At 40.1% G+C, this 24197-nt stretch overlaps 1 protein-coding gene across 1 annotated transcript in view; it reads right to left on the reverse strand.

Annotated features, from left to right (window-relative positions):
- Positions 1–113: 113 nt before the first annotated feature.
- Positions 114–24197, reverse strand: part of tln2a (talin 2a) — a 126937-nt gene continuing 102853 nt past the window's right edge. Inside the window, exons 41-58 of the mRNA XM_030048435.1 lie at positions 23967–24068; positions 23340–23510; positions 21909–22055; positions 20414–20515; positions 19146–19265; positions 18807–18953; positions 17189–17355; positions 16049–16232; positions 15736–15861; positions 12612–12728; positions 11401–11586; positions 10713–10820; positions 10200–10305; positions 9004–9128; positions 5930–6118; positions 5627–5809; positions 3842–3967; positions 114–3386 (exon numbers count right to left, since the gene is read on the reverse strand). Of these exons, the coding sequence (XP_029904295.1) occupies positions 3258–3386; positions 3842–3967; positions 5627–5809; positions 5930–6118; positions 9004–9128; positions 10200–10305; positions 10713–10820; positions 11401–11586; positions 12612–12728; positions 15736–15861; positions 16049–16232; positions 17189–17355; positions 18807–18953; positions 19146–19265; positions 20414–20515; positions 21909–22055; positions 23340–23510; positions 23967–24068 (2535 nt within the window). The 3' untranslated portion in view covers positions 114–3257. The remainder of the gene's footprint in view (positions 3387–3841; positions 3968–5626; positions 5810–5929; positions 6119–9003; positions 9129–10199; positions 10306–10712; positions 10821–11400; positions 11587–12611; positions 12729–15735; positions 15862–16048; positions 16233–17188; positions 17356–18806; positions 18954–19145; positions 19266–20413; positions 20516–21908; positions 22056–23339; positions 23511–23966; positions 24069–24197) is intronic.

A 24197-nucleotide genomic window follows, 5' to 3' on the forward strand; every position in this document is an offset into this window, starting at 1 on the left:
TAAACGATATGCTGATATGATATGACAGAATATATGTTAGCACTAGAAAGTAACGATAATGGCAAATCTGTGCTCCAGTTACAACAAAAAAGACAATTTAGGACATGAAATTTCTTTGAAACTTTTATTTTCAGTGAATACAAAAAAATATTTTTCTCGAGGCCAGATAAATAGCTTTCATATTGTACCGTATCACATCTCTTTACTGTAGTAATTTCATTATCTTGGTTAGGGAAGAACATACAGGTATGAACACTTCAGTCTCTCCGACTCCATCAACATAAGTCACAACATCTTAACGGTGACAGATATATCTTAGTATTCTTATCACATTTATCTTTCATAGTGGCTTAAAAGGACAAAGAAAAGAAGAAGACCATAAAACTTCAGTGATTTTAACTTGGTAACATACAATAAAGCGGCTGACAGACCCAGAAGTCCAGTCTGTCCAGAAGCATTGTGGTACATGCCCATGGAATGCGGTACAAAAATGTGTTGTCTTCATATATATAATATACATACTTATATATTTATATATTATGATGGTACATTTTACACAACGACACATTTTTTCTTCGACTGACGGACAGTTCCTGTGCCATCCCCAAAAGGCCAGAGAGAAAAAGAGCAAGAGAAAGAGAAGAGACAGAGAGAGCTGGTGTGGCATTTCGAGGAACAGTACATTAACAAGGGTGACATTAATGCTAGAGGATCCATGGACATGAACCCACATTCCCACACATTTGCATGTTCCGGGCCTTCCATCGACCAATGAGTTGAAGCTGTCACTCAAGCAGACCAGACGCTGTATGGGCTACAGACTAAGGCACTAATAATAATAACACTACAGACTTAATCGATGAGCAGTGGATTCCCCGCACACAAAACAATGTCACAAAACAATCCCAGAGCCAGCTCTCACAAAACTGAAAAAGAGTTAACTAGTTGCAAGCTGGTTCGGGACAGTCTTTACGTAGAGGTCAGAAACACTCAGTGCATCCTTAAAAGTTTAATTTTCTGTTACTGTATGAAAGTAGTGAGCCATTTTGAACCACAAAGCCATGCATTATGAGAGCAGGACCTAATCTTACAATATAGTTTAATATTGAAAACACTGCCCATATAATAAGACAAGGTAGTCAAAACACACTACAATCAAAGCTCGGTAAACAAATGGTTTTCATCTATTGCAGCAAGTAGCATATTATTCATTAAAGTTGCACAGAGCACCCTTAGATTAAGAGAGACAGACAGAAGAGCAGGATGAACTGAAATGACCAGGGTCACAGTCACTTCACACTCAATTCCCTTCATTCAGAACAAACTGTGGAACTGCAAATCCCACAATGACAGGCTGCAGTCTCTAATTTTACTGATCAAATTACCGAATTGTTAAATATTCATGGAAATCTGCTTCTTGAATATTCTGAATTGGAAATTAACAGATTAAAATCAGTCTCTGGCAGTGATCCAATGTTGCTGGAACTACGACTACATCTCTCTCTCTCTGTGTGGGAGAGGGACTCAGGGGCCTAGATAAATATACCGGGAAGAATAACCATTAGAAGAGGCACAAAAGTGCATAGTCAATTAAGTGGTATTGCATTGCATTCAATTAATTTAAGAAGCGTGAGGTGTTACAAGAGCGCTCTAATTTGCAACGAGTGGCAGCCGACCACACGCCACGAGCATGTTGCAAGTTGCCTGGATTGCTAAACCAATCTATTCCTAATGAAAGCAAAATAAACAACCAACACAATATTGTTTCAAAGAATATTACCGAGTTGTTGTTGTTTTTTTTGTTTTTTTTTTTTACACCAGTTATCTGTACAATGTTCAAGCAGCTGGGAAATTTTGTGAGATAACAATACTGCCCCCCAAAGCACCATCTGTGTTATTGCATCATGAACTTGCTGCTGAAACTATATGGCTCAGTAAAATGAACTGCAAAATAAGTGTTGTACAAAATACAAAGAATCAGTGAGAAGAAACTTGCGTGGTCCAGGAACTTATGTGTGGTACTAGAGGCTCTTCTAGTGGAGGTGAATATCTCAAACTAGTTGTGCTTGATAAAGACACGCTTCCTGCTAAAAATAAGTGGGAGTAATATTTATATTTCTTCCACGGTAAGTACTTCCTCCTATGCAGAAACGCATTCACAGGAACAGCGTAACAGCATAACACATTCTAGTTGAGTCTCAGAGGCTGCGCACAATGACACCTATATTCAAGGGCTTAGACTGACATGTAGAGTTTCATTACATATTAAAAAAAGACAGTTACTTTGCATTTAAAGTCCATCTATTTTAGGATAAAAAGTGTCAAAAACTGAAAAAAAAAAAAAAAAGACAAAAGATGCTCATACCACTGTCTCCAATGCAGGATTATTTCCATAAAACAACTATCTGTTATCGAAATTTACAGCATGGTCCGAAAAAAAAAGGTCAAAATCCAACCTGCCTTCATTACAGGATTAATGACCACTGAAGAGCTGTGTAAAGACACTCTACGGCGACGCAATTCACGATTTAAACAGATATTAAGGTGCCAAATTTGATGTCAATACATGTCAAACACTCAATGCCCATATTTCACAAAATGTAAGAGGAATAATTTGACACCTGTTCCCTCCCTTTGCCACACTGAGGGTATACAGCCGTGTGGCATAAACAGCAGTACAATCAATTCTTACTCTTAGACATTTTATGAGTTAGGGCTGCAAGTTGTAAAACACATGAACAAGAGTCTCACTTAGAGGCAAAACAGGCAGCATATGGTCTGCCCTGTTTGTCCCAAGTGTATCACATTCAGAGTATTATATCATTCATAGTAGTTATACTGTACATGAGGACAAATAGCTGTTCTTCAGTCATTTCAATACATTCCTTATATCGAGACTTAAGTTGGCTTGCGATACCGGAGTGGGGAAAGCAGCCTGTTCCAGACAGCAGTATCAGAAACTTGTTAGTAGCTGACCTCAGGGCCTTTCCAAGTGAGGCTGATGCAGACTTGGCATGGCAGACCACTGTGTGCTTGGGCATTACTGGTCAGTTAAGTCAGTCACAAAGTTTTTAAAGTCACTTTAGGCCACTACTAGTGCATGTGTGCCATTAAAGGATACAAAGCAGCACACAAACACGGATCTGCACCTCACGCTGTACATGCGTATTTCAACAGACAAAGAGAGAGACAGACAGACGGACGGACGGACGGGAAGAGGTCTAGCAGCGGTGAGGAGAGGGCGGTTGGTTAATTCGTTAGTTGTCGTCTTCTCTGAGCTCGCTGGGCAGGAACTTGTACTGCTGCTGCCTGATCTGAGCCAGTTTCTTCCTGGCCTCTTCCAGCTCCCGCTCCTTCCTCAGCATCTCCTCCTGGGCCGCAATGATCTGGACAGGAAACACGCCAAAACCTTTTACTATACAGCCCCTCGCCTAATATTCAAACTATTCTCAGTGAGAAATGAGAAACTAAACCCCAAACTAAATCTTTAGAGCCTCACAAAGATTTGGGTTTGAGGTTTAGTTACTCTTAACAGCCTTAAATGTTTAAGTGTAACATTTGATAAGCAGAATCCATTTTAAATTTTGTCTTAAAAACCCATTGTTATATACTTGCTTTCAATCATGACTTATTTTATCTATATTGTAGCACAAAACATTTTGGATCAAAGTCGCTAGGTACGTGTGCAGTAAATAAGCCATCCCTGAATGTGATCTATCAGAAAATGAGCTCTATTCACAAAAGATATCAGTTAGAAATAGAATCATCATTATGGGAAAATTGCATTTGGAAGGATTTTCAATCAAAGTAGCAAAACTTGTGATAATATTCGATGCCTGACCTGTGCAATGCCACCCACAAACTTGGTCTTGACCACCACATTGTCATCGTCTACTTTGTCGAATGCCGCCTTCTGGGCTGCCCGCACCAGGTTGTCTGATGCCCTCTTCACCGCATTTCCTGCAGCCTTCAAGGGAAAGAGACCCATTGAGAGCAATACTGACTAACAGCATGGAAAAACAAATGATCTTCACTTTTTTCTAAAGTCTGTAGATAACAAGTGGAGCACCATCCTTCCTTCATACAGGTCCCTGTCCACATCAGCAGTCTCTTGGTCATTTTAAAACAAAGATATAAGTAGAATAATATTAGTTTGATCCTGAAGAGAAATTCAGGTATCACAGCTGCAATGAACAAAATGCTGCCATGACGGGTACTAAATATATTATCCTGCACTGCCAAGCTGTAAAACTGCTAATCTGCATCAACATCTATATGAGGCCCCGTTTCTTTTCCAGCGGTTTTAAAAACAGCAATTTTATATGAGATTTTTTTTTCCTTACAGCCCAGTACTTCAGCACAGTTTGCTTACCTGGTGTCCTAATTGCTATCAACAATGTTTTTAACCACACTGCAAGCCAGACTGAGGTAAGAGAAGCACTATGTGTGTAATTATTCCTGCCCTTGTCAGTGGGGCTGAATATTACTGAAATGGTAGTATGCCCAAGTACAATATCCAAACTGCAGGGGCTACATTTTTTTTTAATAAAAATAAAATGGATGACAAAATTTTGTCATAAAATGATATAATGCTACAGAGATATCCTGGCCTACAAATTGTACTTTGCAAATGTTCCAAATCAGAGAATTTGGGAATTTTCTTCTTAAAAATGACCAACTATTTTGATAAACGATTATGAATCGCTTATCAAAATAGTTGGTGACTGAATCAGTTATTCAGCTAATCGTTGCAGCTGTAACGCAAAATTATCATTCCTATTAAAATCAGGAATCATATCACAATTGCACCTGTAAAATATCTGCAGTTTGTTCAGCTCTACTTGCCACCACATGAGAAAAGCTCCATCACTACACTGCAGCTACAGTCCTAACGCTGGCACACCTAAAGATTCATTTGGCAGCAGGTGCTCTGGTCATTTTTTTCCAGAAATGATGACAGAAGTAGTCTTGGTTCCTTCTAGTCTCTGGCTGCCTCAGCTCAACTCAAACTTATCACACTGTGCTGGTCCAGAGAAGATAGAGAAAACGATACAAATCCCCATCCTTCATTTCATCAAAATCTGCCTTACCACATACAACATTTACCATTTTTCATTTCTTAAACTAAAGACCAGATTTCAACAGCAAGCTATTTTATAGGAAATGCTGTCCTTGCCATCACTCTGAGTGAATCTGTTTTGAAGAGTGAGCAGAAGAATAAGATAAGAGCTGATAATAAATATGTAGTAGGCAAGGTAAGATCACAGGAAGCTGAAACAATGCAGTTTGAATAGTGGACCTGAAATAAAACTGTGTATTATCTGTAAAGTATAAAGGATTCCTATATAGGATTTTTTTTTTTTTGGCTGTAAAACAACCCTACAGTTTTCCTGCAAAATCCAATCTGGTGACACAATACAGATCCAAAATGCAGTTTGGTAAAACACCGAGACTGCCAGTCTTCTAAGCAATGGTCTCATGTATCGACTGCATTTCAAGGTCTCAACATAAAGGTAGCAATTTACTCACAGTTTAAAAGCTACACAAATCAGCTAAAAACAACCTCAACTATGCACTGCTCTTGAATTTTAGCCTTAAAGGCCGAGCAGCAGACTTGTTTTGGTACCTGTAGTCTCCTCATGGCCTCAGAGTCCTGGTCGGCTTTGACCTTGCAGGCCACCAACAGCTGGGCAGTGGAGGCCGCCACCTGTTTGGCTGAAGAGATGAGTTTCTCCTCACTGGCATGGCCTTGGACTGAGGCGTTGGCTGCCTCACACAGGTTGCTGGTTGCTGCTGCAACCATGCGTGCCTGGTGATGGGGTGAGAAGAAGAAGTAGAAAAAAAAAGGAGACAGAACAGTAAAAGCATAAACAACAAGCTTACACTCAAAATGTGGCCTGTTTATAACTGTCCTTGGGCGCGGACTTACAGCTGAGATGAGCCCCTGGGACCACTGTCCATCGTCCACGGCGTTGGCTGGAATGGAGCCCACTTTGCCTTGGGCTACCAGCTCCCTCTGGGCGGCTGAGGCTGATTTGACCAAGGCGCTGGTGGCTGCAGCGATGGACTTAGCTGCCTCCAGAATCTGCTCCTCAAAGTCCAGTGTTTCATCCGCTTGCTGGGGGGGGAGGGAAGATCATATGGTCAGACTGGATGAGGATCCTTCGTTAGCTCAGGGTTTGAACTTTTACTATCAGAGCATTCATATTCTATACTGATATTCAGGATGATACACAAGACACTGAAGTGAAAGGCAATGTGCAAACAAAGTCAAACATAAGATCTTGATCAGTTCAATCTGTCAACATCAACAGCCGGGCTCTGACCTCATGAAGCAAGTTGAGTGGGCTGGTGAGCTCAGTTTGGGATTAATACTGTATTTTTAGTCTCACAAAGGTGGCTCACTTCATTTAGAGGGGATCACCACGGTAACCTGTGCTGCATGGCTAACCTGCTGTGGTGAAGGTTATGTTCAAGCTAATGGATCAAAACGTACCACATTCCAGTCAGTTGTTTAGGAAAACTGAGTCACTGTTCCTACAGGATCCTGACACAGTACTTGTGACAAAAATACCAGTAGAAGCACTTTGTATCCATAATGATTTATGAGATCAGAGATATAATAAAAGTTTAAAAGCATTTACAGGCCCCTTGCACACTCTGGCTACAGAATAGGGCTTCCAACAAACAGCAGGTAGCTAGTTAACCACATTACCACTGATAAGTGAAATTTACTGTTGCATATTAACTGCACTAAAATTCTTTACTTGGTTTCCAAACAGTGTTTCATTCAATGCACTCGTATTACTTCACCGAGGAAACATTATTTTCTACTATTTCTTTTGATATTCTAGTTGTTTGCCTTTAATCTATTTCTTTCTCCCTTTTGAATAATACTATTTTGTTGCTGCAAAGACCTACGATCCCCTGTAGAGATTCATTTTATCTCAAATTATCTAATCTGGATCAATTCAAATTGCATATTAAATACCCAGTATTGCTACATATTTGTCACAAACCTTGCCTCTTTTATATGAACACAAATGAAAGCTTGAATTCAATGATATAGACTATCTTCACGCTGCTTTATGAAACAGGCCCCTGGACTCTTGTGGAGAATGGGCATGATATCCCGAAGACATGAGCACATTATCTCGTCCAAAACCATCAAGAAAATAACTAATACAAGCTTTATTCAAAAATGTTCACTCAAAAAGAGCCAGAAATATTACCTTAAATATTTAACAGATTTATACCATGATTTTTGCTTTGACAGACATTTGTTTTGAGTCATCAGTGATGACTGAACATAATTTAAGAAGAGCCACGGGAAACATTTTTCCCTTGGACAAGCAAACTTATGACTGAGCCTTTTATCTATGATGACAATTCCTCACGATTTTTCCTCTGATTCAATATTTTCCATCAACACTGGGACAGCTGGTGACCAAGAAAAACAAAGACGATTTCCAAAAACTATCTTAAGAGAACTTCACGCACTCATATGCAAAACACCTCACATTCAGCTGCGGTAGCTCAGAAGATACGCACAAACAAAGACAAAATGAGACTCAACAAAGAATACCTGTCAGCATCACACATCCACGTGTATTCTACTGCCATCTGCCTACTGACAACACCATGACACACGTCCACGCATGCACACACACATACACACTTGAACATTCACACTCACACAAATCTGTAGACAGAGCGGGACACTGTAGGAATATGTTTGATATATAGTTGGGACTGAATAACAACCTAATATATCAAACATATCAGACAGAGTCCTGCAGAGAAGGCCTCCGGTGGTAGGAGCAGGCAGGGAGGGAAGGGTGGGTGGGGGTTAACTGGGACCCAGAAAACAGCTATACTGGGATGGGCTCTGGCTATGCTACCATAACTGGACAGAGAGACGATGGATGATGGGGAAGGAAGGGAAACATGGCAGAGTAGTTGTATGGGGGGCTCGCGCAGAAGATCATACAATGTAGAGAAGATGGGGAAGGGGCTGTAGTGACCTCTCGCACCAAGAAAAGCGGAGAGTATCAGCTACAGATGGACTGATAAAACTTAACAGAAATCTGATGGATATGGATACCCAATGAAATGGGTGAAAAGTCAATGTCTCAGACTTATAACTGGAGGAAATTAAGACACTCTGCTGATCTTAACTCTTGGTCAGAGAATTTGATGGGATCACGTAAACACAGAGGAGACAGCACAAGAGACAGAGCACCCGTTCTCTAAATGTCGCAACAACAAAAAAAGTGTACAATTGTGTTCCCAAGCACTGACAGCAGCTGCCTACTTAAATTTTCACCCAAGCTTAAAGAGACGCCATAAAAATACAGACATACAGATGCTAAGAGACAGGCACAGACCTTTGATAAAGGACCGGTAAAAAATGTAAGTCAAGCTTGAAGGCTGGGTTGGTTTCATATCTGTACAGTTCAAAGATTTGCACTCAAAATATGAAGTAAATTAAAAAAGGTACCAACACTCTTAGCTAGTGCAGGGAGAAACAAAAGAGGAGACATTTTAATCCTTGGAGTTTTCTCTACTGATGCAATGAATGCCTGCTTTAACGATGTTGTCCTCAAATTTCAGCTAAATGTAATTTGTACTCTTTAAATGTGGTGTGTGCTTGGATTTGAATTCTGTGATGAAAGAAGCAGCCAGCTGATGCTAGAAAGTCCACCAGAAGCACTGAAACGTATCGTGTACAGCACTGACTCATTGATCTTACTCCTGGGATGCGTGTGTCGCCTAGAATATTTTCTTCTTAAACTAGAAAACCCTCTGAAAAAGCGCTTGGGCTAAAACATTGAACCTAGTACAAAATTTTACAAAGGGAGAGTAGTACACAGTTATTTTCTTTTACTGTTGGGCTGCACGTGTTCTAAGAGAAACACCTCTGTAACACCAATACCTCCTCCTGAACCTCTCCTCAGTGCACTGGCACAGCCCTAGTGCATTATGGGCAGTGTAGTCACATACCTTGGGCTTGGCTCGGGGTTTCAGCTGCTCTAGTTTCTTAGCTGCTGCTTCAATGGACGCCGCTGCTCCAAGCAGCTCAGTTTCCGCAATTACGGTTGGATCCTCAGGGTCCACCCACTCTGAACCTGAAGCAGGCACACACACACACACACACACACACACACACACACTTTTAGCACTCTGATAAAACCAAAACCTTTATAAAGCAGGATGTCAACAGAACATGCGTCACAACAAAAGCACCAACACTGTGCCCACACAGACAAACGATGAGTGCCACATATCACCATGTCTCATGCACAGCTGATGGAGGCCACAAAACGACATTCACTGAAATGAAGAAATGAAGATGGGAGTGATGGACTTTTCTTTGCAAGAGATGAAGTGTAAAATGAAGCTTGAGGCATGGAGCCGATTCCACGTTTTATCTACTTGAGTAGGCCGATAGCAGCTGGATTTCAATGATGAGATTAAATGACGGAATCAAAGGCAGCACTGAGGAGAGAAAGTGTTTAGCAGCTTACAACTGGTGAAATCAGTCACAGAACAGAAGACATTCCTGACTTACCTCCATCTGTGGCAAAAGAAGGAGGACAGGAATATTACCAAGGGCTGGTAAAAAAAATTATCTTTCTGCTTAGGTGATCTAATCCATTAATTCCAGTTACACATACAGGTGAAGTCATTGTAGGAGTCCCATTTATCACTTGACTGCTTCACCACTGAGCTGTTAATTCCATCCCTGAGAAGCCTCTATTGTTTAGGGAGTTGAAAATGCACAAAGAATGATCTGGCAATCATTTGTTAGAGAGACACGGTTTTAGTGTGCAAGTTTTTTTTTTTTTTTTTTTTCCCAGCATTTGGAAAAGAACAGACTGTAGCAGTCTTTGATTGAAGGATTTCTACAATGGCCCATTAACTACATTGTGCCGTCCACTACAATAAATACTGGATATTGTCTGGCCGCTTGTGTGGGAGTTTCATTACCAAAATAAATGAAATGTTGCATTTAACTGATTTAGATTTGAGCTCTGTCACTTTCCTGTGACAGGACTCATCAAGTGTGTCACGATGTGTGTGTGTGTGTTGGGATGTTATTGCTTACCAATACAAAACGACCCTGGTGATGGCAAATCTCTTTTGCCAGATATTTCATGGTTGTGTGTGTGTGTGTGTGTTGGTGTATGTCAAATTACCTTTCATGGCTTCAGCAGACTGGATGAGCTCAGTGACGGCTCCTGCCACCCGTTTGGAACATGCTGCCAGCTGCTGCTTCTGCTCTGGAGTGGGCTTCTGGAGGACCTACACACACACACACACACACACACACACACACACACACACACACACACACACAGATATCACTATTACATTTGAAAAATGTATGGCAGGTGCACCTCCTTTCACGAATTTGTTCTGGTTGGATGCTCTGCCAAAACTTACAGTGTTTTCAGACATTCATTCATATAGTATATACAGACCAAAAACTGCTTAGACATGCATGCAATCACATTCACAACTTCCCTCTCACAGGCTAACCAATGTGTGTACAAATAGCTGAGAGAAACCCAGCTCTGGCTCACTTCCACACATAAAAAAATATGTAGACAATGTACACACAAACTCACATGAAGATACTCAAAAAGTCTCTCTCCCTCTCTCTCTCTCTCTCTCACACACACACACACACAGACTGTGGGCAAACCTACTAGTAGTACATGCTCCAATAGGTCAATGTATCCTGTTGTACACTCTCTTCCAAACATCAGTGCTCGGTGCCTCACTTCGTCATTCACCTCTGGATGGTAAGCTGCTTGCTGAATTACAACAACATGTATACTCATCAGTCAGCATGCACATAATCATACAACTCTGCTCTGACACGCAATAATAATTCAGCAACATTTCAAATGAGGGACACGACAGTGCTCTTCTGAGAAAGGAAACATTAAAAAACTAACCAAGCTTATTTTGTTTTTTTTTAATGTTTCCTTTAAAAAAAAAAATGTATTTAGTTACATGAAAAATTCATGTATATATGATTCATGTTATTAGAAAAAGCTAGAAAATGTAATCAGACTGTTTGTTTTGTTTTTGTAGGAAACAGCTGGTTCAGTCACCATTTTATTTGACTTCATGAACTAATTGAATTCTGGTTTAATGGACTGTTGCCTGCTGGCGATAATTCACAGTGTCTTCTGATAATGGATTATAAATGGACTCAAGTGACAATTCAGATGCTCGCAGTGGATTATTATACGTGTTTACTGGCAGTTACTGACACCATTTCCTCGGTTCATCACTAGCCTGCAATTTAGTCATTTAGAATCATGCCACTCTAGACAGAGACTATTAATGACTTTACGGCAGAAGGGACATCAAATAAAGGAGGAGAACCTTGCAGGTGGTGAGCATGTCGGAGATGGCCTTGCGGCTGATGTTGGCCGTATGGATGATGTCCTCCTGTCGGGCAGAGTTTCCTGCAGCCACTGCTTTGGCGGTTGCCGTGGTGATGCCCTTAGTCATGCGAATAAACTCCTCAGGCGTGGTCGACTTGTCAGGGATGTCCCTGGATTGGAACAGCTGGGGAAGCAGGATACAAATACAATTTAGATGAAAAGCACTCATTTGTTCATTTTTGTTCATAATCTTCTCTTTGAATTATCTGCATTTACAAATCATACGCTGTTATGACAAACATCTCACTGGTTTTAGGTTCACCTTCAATTGAAGTTACTGTATGCTGTGGATGTGACATGAAAACATTTCAACTCTTACTGTATTTGCTAAGTTTATCAGTGTTGAGTTTTTTTTTTGTTTGTTTTTTTTAGTTCTGGTACATCATGTCACTGTCTTAGCATATTGAGCACACAAAAGTATAACAAATCTTACATCTGGAAAGACTAGCAACAAATGTATTTTATAAATGTCTTTAGAAACAAATGTATTTGTCTGTTGGGTCCAGCTAGTTCAGCTCAGACTGAAAGTGATCATAAAATCTTTTAAATGCATTCGGCAATAACTTAGTGACACTGGCTGCCAGAGCCGTGAAATTTGTGTGCTCATTTAAATTCCTCTGTTGTTTGCTTTTGGTCTCACTCTTAAGACAACACTGGGGAAAAGTCCTGCGGGAACACTGATAACAACCCTTATAGCGTATCACTATTGCACAAAAAAAAAAAAAAAAGAGCAAGCTGTTAGTGTCAGCCTTGTATGCTAAGACTAACAAGGGGACATGACTGTGAGGAGTGTTTGTCAACACAAAAACACATCAGCTGAGAAAACAGTGTTTGAAAGGATATATGGTCACAAAGAAAACTATATGGATTTATGTCATATATAAGACCAGTCAAAGACTCACAGTTTCATAATGAGACTGTTCTCCAATTACTGTCTTTTCACCTATTTCAATAAATTAATAATAATAATAATAATAATAATAACCAAATGAAGACATCATTCACTGCTAGTCAAGTCAATACATTTAGCTGATCCCTTTGCTTTTAGTGAGATTAGACAAAGACATCAAAGTTATATTACAGCCATGCATTACTGTAGTACTGTATCCATCTAGCCATGTAAATAGTCAATCTGTCCACCCATCCCACCGTCAGTTCCTGTTTGATGCACTCGATGGTGGCCTCCAGAGCCCTGGTGCCTCGAGTGGCCTCGTCCTCCACAGCCTTGACTGTTTTCAGCAGGGATGTTACGTTGGTTACCATCACCTGAATGTGACAGAAAAACACAGAACAAGAAGTTTAAAAAGAAGACCGAGTAGGTTGTTCTCCTTTCAAATCAACATTTCTGAATAGTAATTAGGCTAGAGCACACAGAAAAACAAGGATTCTCAGACATTTTTGTGTCACAGGCCTCCAAATAGAAGCAAATTAGGCTACAGAGTCCATATGCTGAGATTTTGCTTTAACTGGGGCACCGCCTGGAACCCTTCATGGACGCCTGAGAGTCCATGCACCCCTTTGGAGAACCACTGCTCAAAAAACGCCTGGCATAAAATATCAAAAAAATAGATTTCAAGGACTTGACCAGGTGGTATTATGGATGACATAGTGATTTGTTACCATGGCAAAGGTTTCATTTAGCTGATGATCCCAATACGAATTGTGTTAAACTTAATAAATTTGCACAGTGCGCACATAACAAGAATTCTTATTTCCAATTCAACCTAATCAAAAACCATATTTTATGCACATCGCACTAGATAACCACAATGCACTGGTAAGTACCCTTTCTATCCACTTGATTACACTGGGTGGTAATGAAAATGAGAAATGTGCTGTAATATTCAGGCAAAGAGCACTTTGGGAGAAGAACGGAGACAGAATGTGGCACAAACAAAGGGGGAAAGAAATAAACACCATTTAGCTCTCATTCAGATTCCCAATCAAAACCTAAATTTTTCATTCTAGCTGAACCAACTCTCAACAAACAACTCTGGCAAGACATTAATTATGTTGACGTTCACCTATGTGGCTGTCTCTGTTGTCAACAGAATCTAAATGTTAACAATTAATAACTATGTGAGGATTAAAGACACAGAGACTGACATTTAACTTCATTAGCAAGTCAGCTGTATCATGTAAGTACCTGGCTGGTTTATCTATGCCAATGCCAGTCACTTGCTTGACAACTGTGTCTTATCAACATTTTTAAATGTTTGTGACAATATTATCCTGAATCTTATGTATAGATGATGAAATGGAAAAAAATGAGACTGCTTTGATCTGTTAGTGGATAATTTGATGAGGTGAGCGTATAATCAGCAGTGATTTCTTCCATTTTAGCAATGGAGACAACACATGAAAAAAAGGACTGTTATCTCTGATTTTTCCCTCAAACTAAGAAGTTGCAAGTCATAAATTATATGCATATTGTTTCATATTGCATTCAATGTATCAGCATGAGTGTGTGTGCACCATGGATGCTTCTAAAATCGTGTGTTTCTGTGGTTACAGTATTGCATTTCTCTATAAGAACAGCATTACATGGAACTGAAAGACAGGGGGAGCACAGCACCCATGTAGAAAAGCTCTTGGCACTCAGGGGCGACAGCTATAATCTTACAAATGCTTTACAATATCTGTTCATCTCAGGACCGGAAACAAATACTTACCGCATAATACAGCATAATATTATAAGTTATACTGTAGGAACAAAGTTTTCCCTGAATCTTTGTGATGTGCTTTATTGTCAGTGTGTGAAACAGATTTTTGAATTTCCCAGTTAGAAGTGATAATGAGCCGTGAAGAGTGTTGTCAGCAGGCCCTGAAACGAGGCTTAAAAAATTTACATTGCACATACTGTACAGTCTGTTATAACCTCAGTTTAGTCCTTGATGACAGAACTGTCAGCTCACCCAGAGCAGAAATATCCCTGTACTGTTGCCTTGAATATTCAATTACTGGCTATTTACATCACTCTACATCACGTCTTTGGTTTAGCTTGTGTGAACAAGATGTGGGACAGTGTGGTGACTAGTGAACATGGAGACCTGAAGATATCAAACCATCTTCTCCCACTCTGTGCCCCTCTGTACAACTGGCAACATTAACCAGAACCCCAAATGACACTTTCAGGACCAAACCTTCATCTCGCTCAGCTAAAAGAAACATTCCTGAGAGACCCTGGTGCTAAAAAAAAAAAAGCCACAAATCACATCTCTACAGCGAGAATCTCAATTCTGTTATCATTAGAGACTCCAAAAAAAAAAAAAAAAAAAAAAACATTATGTGCGTCAGTCAGTTCTACATGTCCCACAAGTCTCTAATGTTTATTATGACTAAGTGACTATGGTAATTTATTATAACTCAGGCTAGAAGTGTGATGTAGCATGTCATGTTTGCTATCCTGAGACAGCATATGTCATGACTGATTTTAAAGAAACCACTTTTAACGATGTACCTATTCTAGTTATAACAAATAGATTTAATTTCTATAATACGACACCCCAATGAAGGAGTTGGCCCCACAACCTGGTGCCTAAATGAAGCATCCAGGACCGAGCCAAACTGCCCAAGTCCACTCCACAACATCGAGACCACTTGCTGTGATGGAGCACACAGCGATCAGTCAGAATGTTATTTTCCCTGACCCCCTGCTCAACTACTGTCCACCACTGCAGGTCAGAGGAGGTGTCTGTCAAGTGCTTTGTGGGATTAATAAAGTGTACTTACTTACTTACTTACTTCAGTAAGCTAATAGTTCATCTGCAGATCTGAGTTAATATCCTGGAAGTCAGAATTATTCCATCTTTGTTGGCTCAGTGACTGATCACATATCTCGCTCTCCTACCTATTTCTATACTGAGTGCTGTTCCATCATGCTGACTTCCAGTAGGATGTGTGTGCTATCTCCAACCCAGTCCAATACATCTGTCATGTAACACTTTCCATCAGACCAAGGGGAGGATGTCTGCTATCCATACATCATGCTGTTCTCTGTGAATGACTACGTACCAGGAAACCTTTGCAGATGCATAAAAGAGCTACTGGAAATTATTAAGTCCAACTGCCATGAACCTGGATAGAGTGACTGAAATGGGTTAAATAAAGCAAAACCTGCCCAAATAATGTTTTTTTTTTTTTTTTTAAATTAAAAAGGTAAAAATCAAAATTGAAAGTACCACTTGCAGGGGCCAATTAGTTCCTACCAGAGATGTTTTAGCATGCTGGACAGGAGCGCCAGTGACTGTGTACTGGGACACTATTGCCTTACCTTGGCAGCACCCTTCAGCTGATACATAGATGGGTCGTCTGCTGCCTTGCCTGCGGCACACTTGGTGGCACCAATGAGCTCAGCCAGAGCCTTGGCCACGTCTTTAACAGCGTTTATCAGAACCACCTAGAGAAAGGTCATGCACATAGACAAGGCTTTATCAACACTCAGTCTGGGAAAAAAAGAACTAAACTCACAGGATATTGCCATTCACAGTTCAGTCTCCCTTGATACTTCTGAAAATAGGCATAATGAATAAAAGGAGAAATACAAAACAGAGGGGGAAAAGCAGTCTGGAGCCTTAGTGGGTCACCTGTGTCTCAGGGTCATCAGAGCCGATGCTGGCAGCACCCAGTTTGACCACGTCTGTGAGCTGGGTGATGGTTTTGGCAGAAGACTGGGCGGCCTGAGCCAACTTGTCCTGACCAGAGGCCGCGCCAGATACCAGCATCTTTGTGTCCTCAACCAAGGCTTTGGCTGTCTTCAAAATGTTTTCCCTGGGAGAGACAGTGGAAATGCAAAGGGAGAAGGGACAAAGGAAAGAGAAGAGGGAGGAAGTGGGAATGTAGAGAAAGAGACAGAAAGACAAGATGAATTACAGGAAGGAGATCCTGGACAAGAGTGCTATGCAATTTTTCCTATCAGACAGAAAGAAGCCCTGATCTAGATGTCTTACTCTTGCAGAGTTAAAATGTTTCCTATGAATTACAGTCATCATAATGATGCCCATTGTGGTGGAGCTGTGCACTCATAATGGTGCAAAGATCCTTTCATATCAAAGTCATTCTAACATCAAAGCTGGTGCAAACACAAGAAGAGCAGGCAAGGTTATGTAACAAACTGAGTCAGTCACTTTGCTGTAACTGACAAGAACAGTAGGACACAAAGGCAAAGCTTCTTTTTGACTTTCTAAGAGGGAAGACATTGCATAATTTGATATAAAAGTGGATGTCACAGCCTTTCTCACCTTGCAGGGACTCTGAACATTTTTGCTTTAATGAATCTTCCATGAGGTACAAAACACTTTTCATGACAATTATCTGTCATCAAAGGTTAAAATATTACTTTTTGGTTTATCTCCTCATAAAGGTATCTAGACCAGCCAAGCTACACTCAAGCAAAATGCTTGACTTCTTGAAAGAAAATTTCATGAGGACTAAGGATAATATGTAGTTTCTTACTCCAGACATGTCCTCCTCCCTGGAAACCAACTAATTTGTCATCCTGCCTGTTTTGGCAGGGGAGAAGTGGCCTCAGGGCGGACTTTCAACTTCAGTCAAGCCTTGTAAATGTTTACATACCCAGTTCTGTTATACACAGATGTCTATGATCAGGCATGAACGAGCACATATCCAAACACGCTACATGAAAACCTAGTAGACATGCATGATTCTTTTGCACTTGTATGTGCAGACTGTAAACACAGGCACACACAAACACCTCCAGCTCTCACCTGTGGTCTGCAAAGGACTCATCGTTCTCTGCGTTGAGTGTGCCAGCGGAGGCGAACATGATGGTGGTGTCCAGATCAGCGATGATGCCAGAGACAGCACTAGCTGCTGTAATGCAGGCCTGTGTGCCTTTGTTACCTGCCTGGAGGGCCGATAGCACCAAGGACACCTGAGGACACACACAGGCACAGCACCACAATAAAAATACAGGTGGGGAGATGTATACACCTTCACATCAGGCAGTGACTGGACTTTCCATATCTCAGCTGTCACACCTGAAATCAGCTTGGTTGATGTTTTATTTCACCAGGGACAGAATGAGATAAGTATTAGACAGCCACCATTGAAAAGTATCAAAGAATAAATTTTGTACAGAGTTGAGCTGATCTGATTGAGAGAATTTGCGCAAACTTTGCTGGTCAAAACAGTCACACATAAGCAGAAAAAGTAATGCCACATTAAGATTTTGATGAGCACTTCCATTTTTCTCTTACTGCATTGTTTGCGAAGTGCTACCCCTGGCAAATGATAAATACAGCACTCAACTCAAAAGCCCAAAACAGTAGCTGCAAAAGGATTTCAAAATTTGCTGTAACAGCAAAACACCATGTCGCTGCAGAGCACAACATCACTCACTCAGAGGAATGAAATATTTGTCAGGCTGGTTGCAACTCAATTTGTTTTCCTCTCAGTTGCATGAGTGACAAATATAAATTGATTTACTCATGTTTCAAGGCTCCCATTTCATTAAAAAAAAATTGTAAAAGATACAATTATGAAAGTGAATAGTTCAATGTTATTGTTTAAAGTTACTGGGTATCAAACATGAGCAAACTTGTGTCTTTTTCTCTCCATGCAAATGTTGAAAGAAATTTAAAGGACCACTCATGCCCAAATTTAGAGGACCAAACCAACTTACTTGGAGACAGCATCACAACAGCAAACTACCATGGATTCCCCAAATGCTACCATATCCAAAACCTCAAAGTTCACAACTGCTGGATCATGTGATTGATTTTATTTGACCACTGTTATAATTATCTCTAATTATAAAAACAGGCTGAAGAGTAGAGTATTCCATCAAAGACTAGGAATCAAGCATTTAGACTTTGAAACATTAGAGCTGTCTTTACCAAAGGCTTTAATCTAAAATGCCTTTGGTTTGGGGGTGTATGATAAAATGCATTTCAGCACTAAGTCATCATGTTGTTGACGCCATCTGAACCACTTGGAATAAACTACAAAGCTTATGATTTGATGAGGACCAACTACTCAGGTCAAGCACAATACAGTGTATATACATGTAGATAATGTATATACTGCATAAATTAAACTAAACTAAACACTGGCTGCACTTGATTTAGTATAAAACGTAAACATACAGTATAGAAACACAGACGGCAGTGTAATACAACCCTCCTACTAAAGTAACAGCAATGTTACTTCAGTAGTAGAGTATGTATTGTTAAAGGACAAAAGGAACAACAGTATGATGCAAACACAAAACTTAATATTACTATTGACACATCTATATTTCATAAAAATATCTCCCACATTATTATAACCTCTAAGGACAGGGGCTAAAAACACTTAGAGGACAGGATGTATCTGTTGCAGTACCTTTTCTGTGACATTGCGGGCGCACTCAATAAGCTCCCGCTTGGTGAAGCTGTCTGAAGGAGTGATCTGCAGCGCTCCAGCCTTCTGGACCAGGAAGATGCAACCATGACCCAACTCTTGCACTCGTGTCTTAATCTGGAAACCGATCTGGATACAAGAGAATGTGGCAACTCTACTGAAAATGTACTAAGGAACAAAATATGTGTAAATGCATATAAGAATTCCAGCTTATTAACCATCTTGTGCTAATGCTTGAAAGACTTAAGTATAGTGAGTGAGGATAGGGCTGCAACAGAAACCACAGTATCTGACCCTGGGTGACACCCAGGCCATCCTCACCTCCTCTGGCTCGGCAGTGTGAGCAGCCAGTCGCCCCTGCAGGGCCAGCTGGCTGTAGTCCACGGTGACCTGAGAGGCCAGGCCTCCCAGCTCCTCTGGACACGTCACTGACTTGGTCATCTGATGGAAAAACACAGAGTGACTGTCAATCCAGAGTAAACTGCACAACTTCACCCAGTTTGTGGACTCCTCTCAGCCCTAAGGACCATCTGCATATCACATGCTTATGGCGTATAACATACATATGTGGAAGGACTGCTTACGCAACAGTGTGTGTTATTATGGAATGCCAGAGTTATGTGTCAACTTCCATATAAAGATAAACATTAAGCCTTTATTTTCCCTTCAATTTTGCCTGTTGGACACTTTGCAGAGAGGTGGAAATCACCAGCTAATTAGGTTTCACTGATTCTGGAATTTGGATAAAACAGGTTTTAATTTTGAAAAAAAAAAAAAAGTGCGTTAAATTACAAAATCTGAAGGTATATCATTATAGGCCAAGGTCTTGGCTGTTCAGCAATGTACCGGTGCAACCTCCTCATTTTGCATTTTTTTCATAAAATAGGTTTTTCCAGTTATTAGGCTACTTTGTTTTTGTCAACACCGTCACCGTAATGTTTTTTTTTTTTTTTTAATTTGAAAAACATATTTTTGTATTAAAGAGTTTATTACTTTAATAACTCAACAGCACCAAAGAAACATATTGTATGTATATTAATTTAAAACAAATATAACTGCCTCTGACGGTGGTGACACTAATCTGACAGTGGTGACAGTCGCCTCATTAAAACATACATTTCCAAAATTTATACCACTCAAGTCAATGGCTTCTTGCTTAACAACTTTATTTAACTATTTGGTACAAAAAATAAGAATCCTGAGCACCGTTATAAGCATTTTTCAGACTTCAGTCATCACCGTCAGACAGAAAACCTGACGGTGTTTACAAAATGTTGTAAATTTCCAGCAGAAATAGCATTTTTCTTAGTGGGACATGATTTATCCAAATTCTCAAGAATCAGTGGTTTGAAAATCACTATCATAAAATTTTTACCAGTTGCTATTATAGATAACTAACTATGGCTTAGAAACACTACTATGGTGGACATTCATTTTGGTTTTACTTCGTGATATTTTCAAAAATACACATGCATAATACAAGTAACAGAAATAATCAAGGATAGCACAGTCAAGTTACAAGAATTCTGATACAGTCCAACAGTGTTAGTACAATTCTGAAGGCAATTTACTTTACAACACCAGCTTACCATCTCCTGAGCAGTGACGGCAATAGCCTTGGAGTATTTCACCATACTGGTCTGGTAATCCACAAATGAGCCCTCAGGTTCAGGTGGTGTACCCTCATCCAGCTAATGACAGAGCGCGCGCACACACACACACACAAACATACACACACACACACAAATGCGATATTCTGCAGCATTTGTTAATCTTAAAGACACAATCCACACAATCAGTTCAGTCTTACTTGCAGTGATATATAACAATCAATCAATCAATCAATCAATCTGTATATACATATTGTTCATACTTCTACCCTCAATTACAAAATTAAAACAGCAGGTGTGCAGCCATCAGTCAGTTAATCTCCTTTCCATAAGACACGTTTTTTTTTTTCAAATCCAATAACAAATCCAAATCCTAGCATTAATACAATTTTATATTCAGATAAACAGTATGAACAATAAACATTTATTACAAATTAAACAGCTTTGAAGTGACATTCACTACTGCTGCATTTCAGCATCATCTTCCATGCATTTTTTTTTTTTTTTTGACATTTCTAGAATTTAGTTTTTCTTGTATTTTGCTCAACACTTAAAGAGTGTCATGGGAAATCAGGAAGAGACAGGACATGCTGGCCTCAAGGAGAGCTGCAACATTGCAAGTGCCTGCTGAGCACACTGACACCTTGCAATGTGACTGCGGTTTTGACTGACTTATAGAGCAACAGAAAAGCAAGCCTCTAAATTATCTCTGCTGAAACCACAGGCAAGGAGTGCCGATGGATTATCTTAGTGGATTATCTAATTTAATCAACAGACAACATGCACACGCTCATTGCCAAATAGACAAAAGCACACAGGGACAGACACCAATGAGCTCACACACAAAACACTTTAATTAATGGCATGGCATGAATAAAAATTCAGTGCAGAGATGCTCTTCCAATTGGTGACTAATACATCTGAGGTACCTTTGCACCTTTGAGATAACAAGTCGCACTCTGTCCTCAAGAAAGGACATGAGTGATGTAATTAGAAGATGCTATTCTTTGTATACACTTGAGATAAAAGGCTTTGTCTTGCTTCACACCTCAGATATGTTTGCCAACATTGTGACTGTTAATTGGGGAGATAGTCCAAAGGACTGACACTGGCTGGAAAAGCTGTGTTCATTGTTAATTTCCCTCCCTTGCTTCAGTGGATGATGACTTGTATTCATTTGTCAATGTTTTTTTTCTGTGTCTGGAATGAGGACGAGGTTATGATCAAGACATTACGCACAAAAACAGAAACGGATGTGTCAAAAAGTAGCAAAAGGAGTCATAATTACAAATTAAAGGCTGTGTCTCCAAAGTTCTGCTATCCCAGCATACAAAAGCAGAAAGCTGATGGGCATTGCCTTATGTGTACCCAAAAGGCCTTGCATCCAACAAGCAAAAATCTTATGAGATAAAAGGATGTCTCCTGTTCAAATGCAGGAAATTCAAAGGTGGTAACAATGACCATGCACACTCACCTTTCCCATGGCGTCTGCAATGGAGTCCACCATGCCGCCCACCATGCCCACTTCACTGGCAGCCTCATTCAGTGTCACCATGATGTCATCAACTGCCTCCTTCATAAGCTGGGCAGCCTCTGCTATGGCATCATGGGTATGGCATGCCTGTGAATTAAGATGCAACATTTTAAGCATACATTTTTTGGGATGTATTATGAATATTTCTGTATTTAATCTTCAATATGTGATCCACTGAAATTACACAATACTTCAGTAAATGTAACTTAACATTAAGAAAAAAAATTCATGATTTATAGCACAACTTCGAAATCTTGAACCACATGTTCCATACATCTTTCTACTGATAATCAAGGACGAACTTACTGACACCTCGGCTACGGCTTATCACTTTAATCAAAATGTTGTTACTTTTACTGGTGATTTTTCATTGGTGTGTGCAGCTAACTTGAGATTTGGCACGACCTGCACTGTCATGCCTGAAAAGCTATTAGGGCACGTGGATCCAGAGGTAAAATGCAATTATCATGCTGGGATGCTGTGAGGAACATTTTTGCCGCTACACACATACTTGCTGAGATGTTATGAGATCTGTAGGAAAAGAAAAACACACATTTTAAGCTATTCCTGCCTCAGAGCGTCTTGGCCAATCTAGGAGTGTAAACCAATGAAAATACACCAAGTTTTGCTTCTCTAAAAGCTGAGAGTTTCTCCTCTAAAACTAAGCTACTTTTGCTCCTTTTAGATTATTATCATCACTCTGTTGCTTCAGGCAAAGCCAACTTTTAGTTTTCTTCACAATGATGTAAAATTATGAAATCTGAACCATTTATTAAGTATAAAATATTAATGAGGATCACAACTGAATGTTTGTCTTTTAACACTACCACCTACTCATTATGCTCAAGACTTAGTCTTATGAGTTCACAGTTCATTCAAAGTCTTGTTTTACGACTTCGCCAATTTGTGATGGAAATATTTGAAAGTAAATTCAAGTTGTAATGAAGATTGATATTATGATGCTACAACTGAATATTGCATTGTTTATCTCAAAATGTTTGTCCCACAAGATCCTTGTAAAGAACTTGTTTGCAGAAACGTATTATCTGACAAGTAGACAGTTTCTTATCTTCACTAAACTCTTTAAAATTCTCCGGTAGCTGACTGGATAAGAGTGTGTACCATGTGTTAAGGCTAAGTTCTGATTGCAGTGTCCTGGGTTCGAATACGAGCTCAGGCTCCTTTGCTGCATGGTATCCCCTCTCTCCCTCTCTCTCCCTGCCTTTCCTGTCTCTCTCTACTGTGACTGTCAAATAAAGCAGAAATGCCCAAACAAACAAATAAACAAAAAAAACATCGCAGTATAACCCAAGTCCTCCAGGCGTTTGAGCAGCAATTTAAGAGCAAGAGAGCAAAGCGTGATGGTTTTACCTTGGGGTTTCCTCCACCCTCCTTGGCAGCATAAAGCATCTGCAGGGCGGACTCAGCCAGGGTCTTCGTTTGATCTAGGAAGGTCATCTGCTGCTGGTGGTCCTTGAGCTTGGACGCTACACCCACAGAGGCAGTGATCAGTGGTTCAAAGTAGCCAGCCAGTTGGGTCACCTGAGACAAACACAATGAAAGTTTACAAAAGGGTTTTATAATAAAGGCTATATATTAAAAATAGTCCCCAACTCCTGACAATCAGGTCCAACACATGCTGAGTTAACAATTTTATTGACAGAAAACGCTGGTGTGTTTCAACAAGTCTTCTTCAGAGCTCTGAAGGAAAGACTATGTCACTCTCTCTTCTAAATAAACTCAGCATAAATTACACTTTTCTCAAAGGACAAGCACAAACTCAGCTGGCAAGTTTCTATGATTTATTCTTCATGAAGAGATCAAACATTTCTCTTTAATCTCTCTTCAATGTGCATGTGTTAAACTCTCAAGGTATTTCTTCAAGTGGTGATGTGTTACTTGAGGACACATCTGTAATGCCACTAGCCAGTTTTAATAGGCAAAGTATTACATTGTTACTCATAGTTACAGTAATTAAAAACTCCCTAGCCCATATACCTTGTGTCCTAGTTGGGCGGCTTCACCCCTGGCAGCAGTGGAAATGGGGTCGATTAAGTGGCCAATTTCCTGCACGGTGGATGTCAGCTGCTCTTGTAGCGCCTGAGGAGAGGCGAGAAATTAGCCTTTGTGTTACGCTTTTACAAGAAATACCAATAAGCCAGTGGAGACCTGCAAAAGGCAGCCAGAGATTTGCCCCAAGCTACTCTAGCCCCTAGCAAGTGTGCTTAA

The sequence above is a fragment of the Myripristis murdjan genome, chromosome 3 (assembly GCF_902150065.1).
Source record: "Myripristis murdjan chromosome 3, fMyrMur1.1, whole genome shotgun sequence".
In the NCBI taxonomy this organism is placed as follows: domain Eukaryota; kingdom Metazoa; phylum Chordata; class Actinopteri; order Holocentriformes; family Holocentridae; genus Myripristis; species Myripristis murdjan.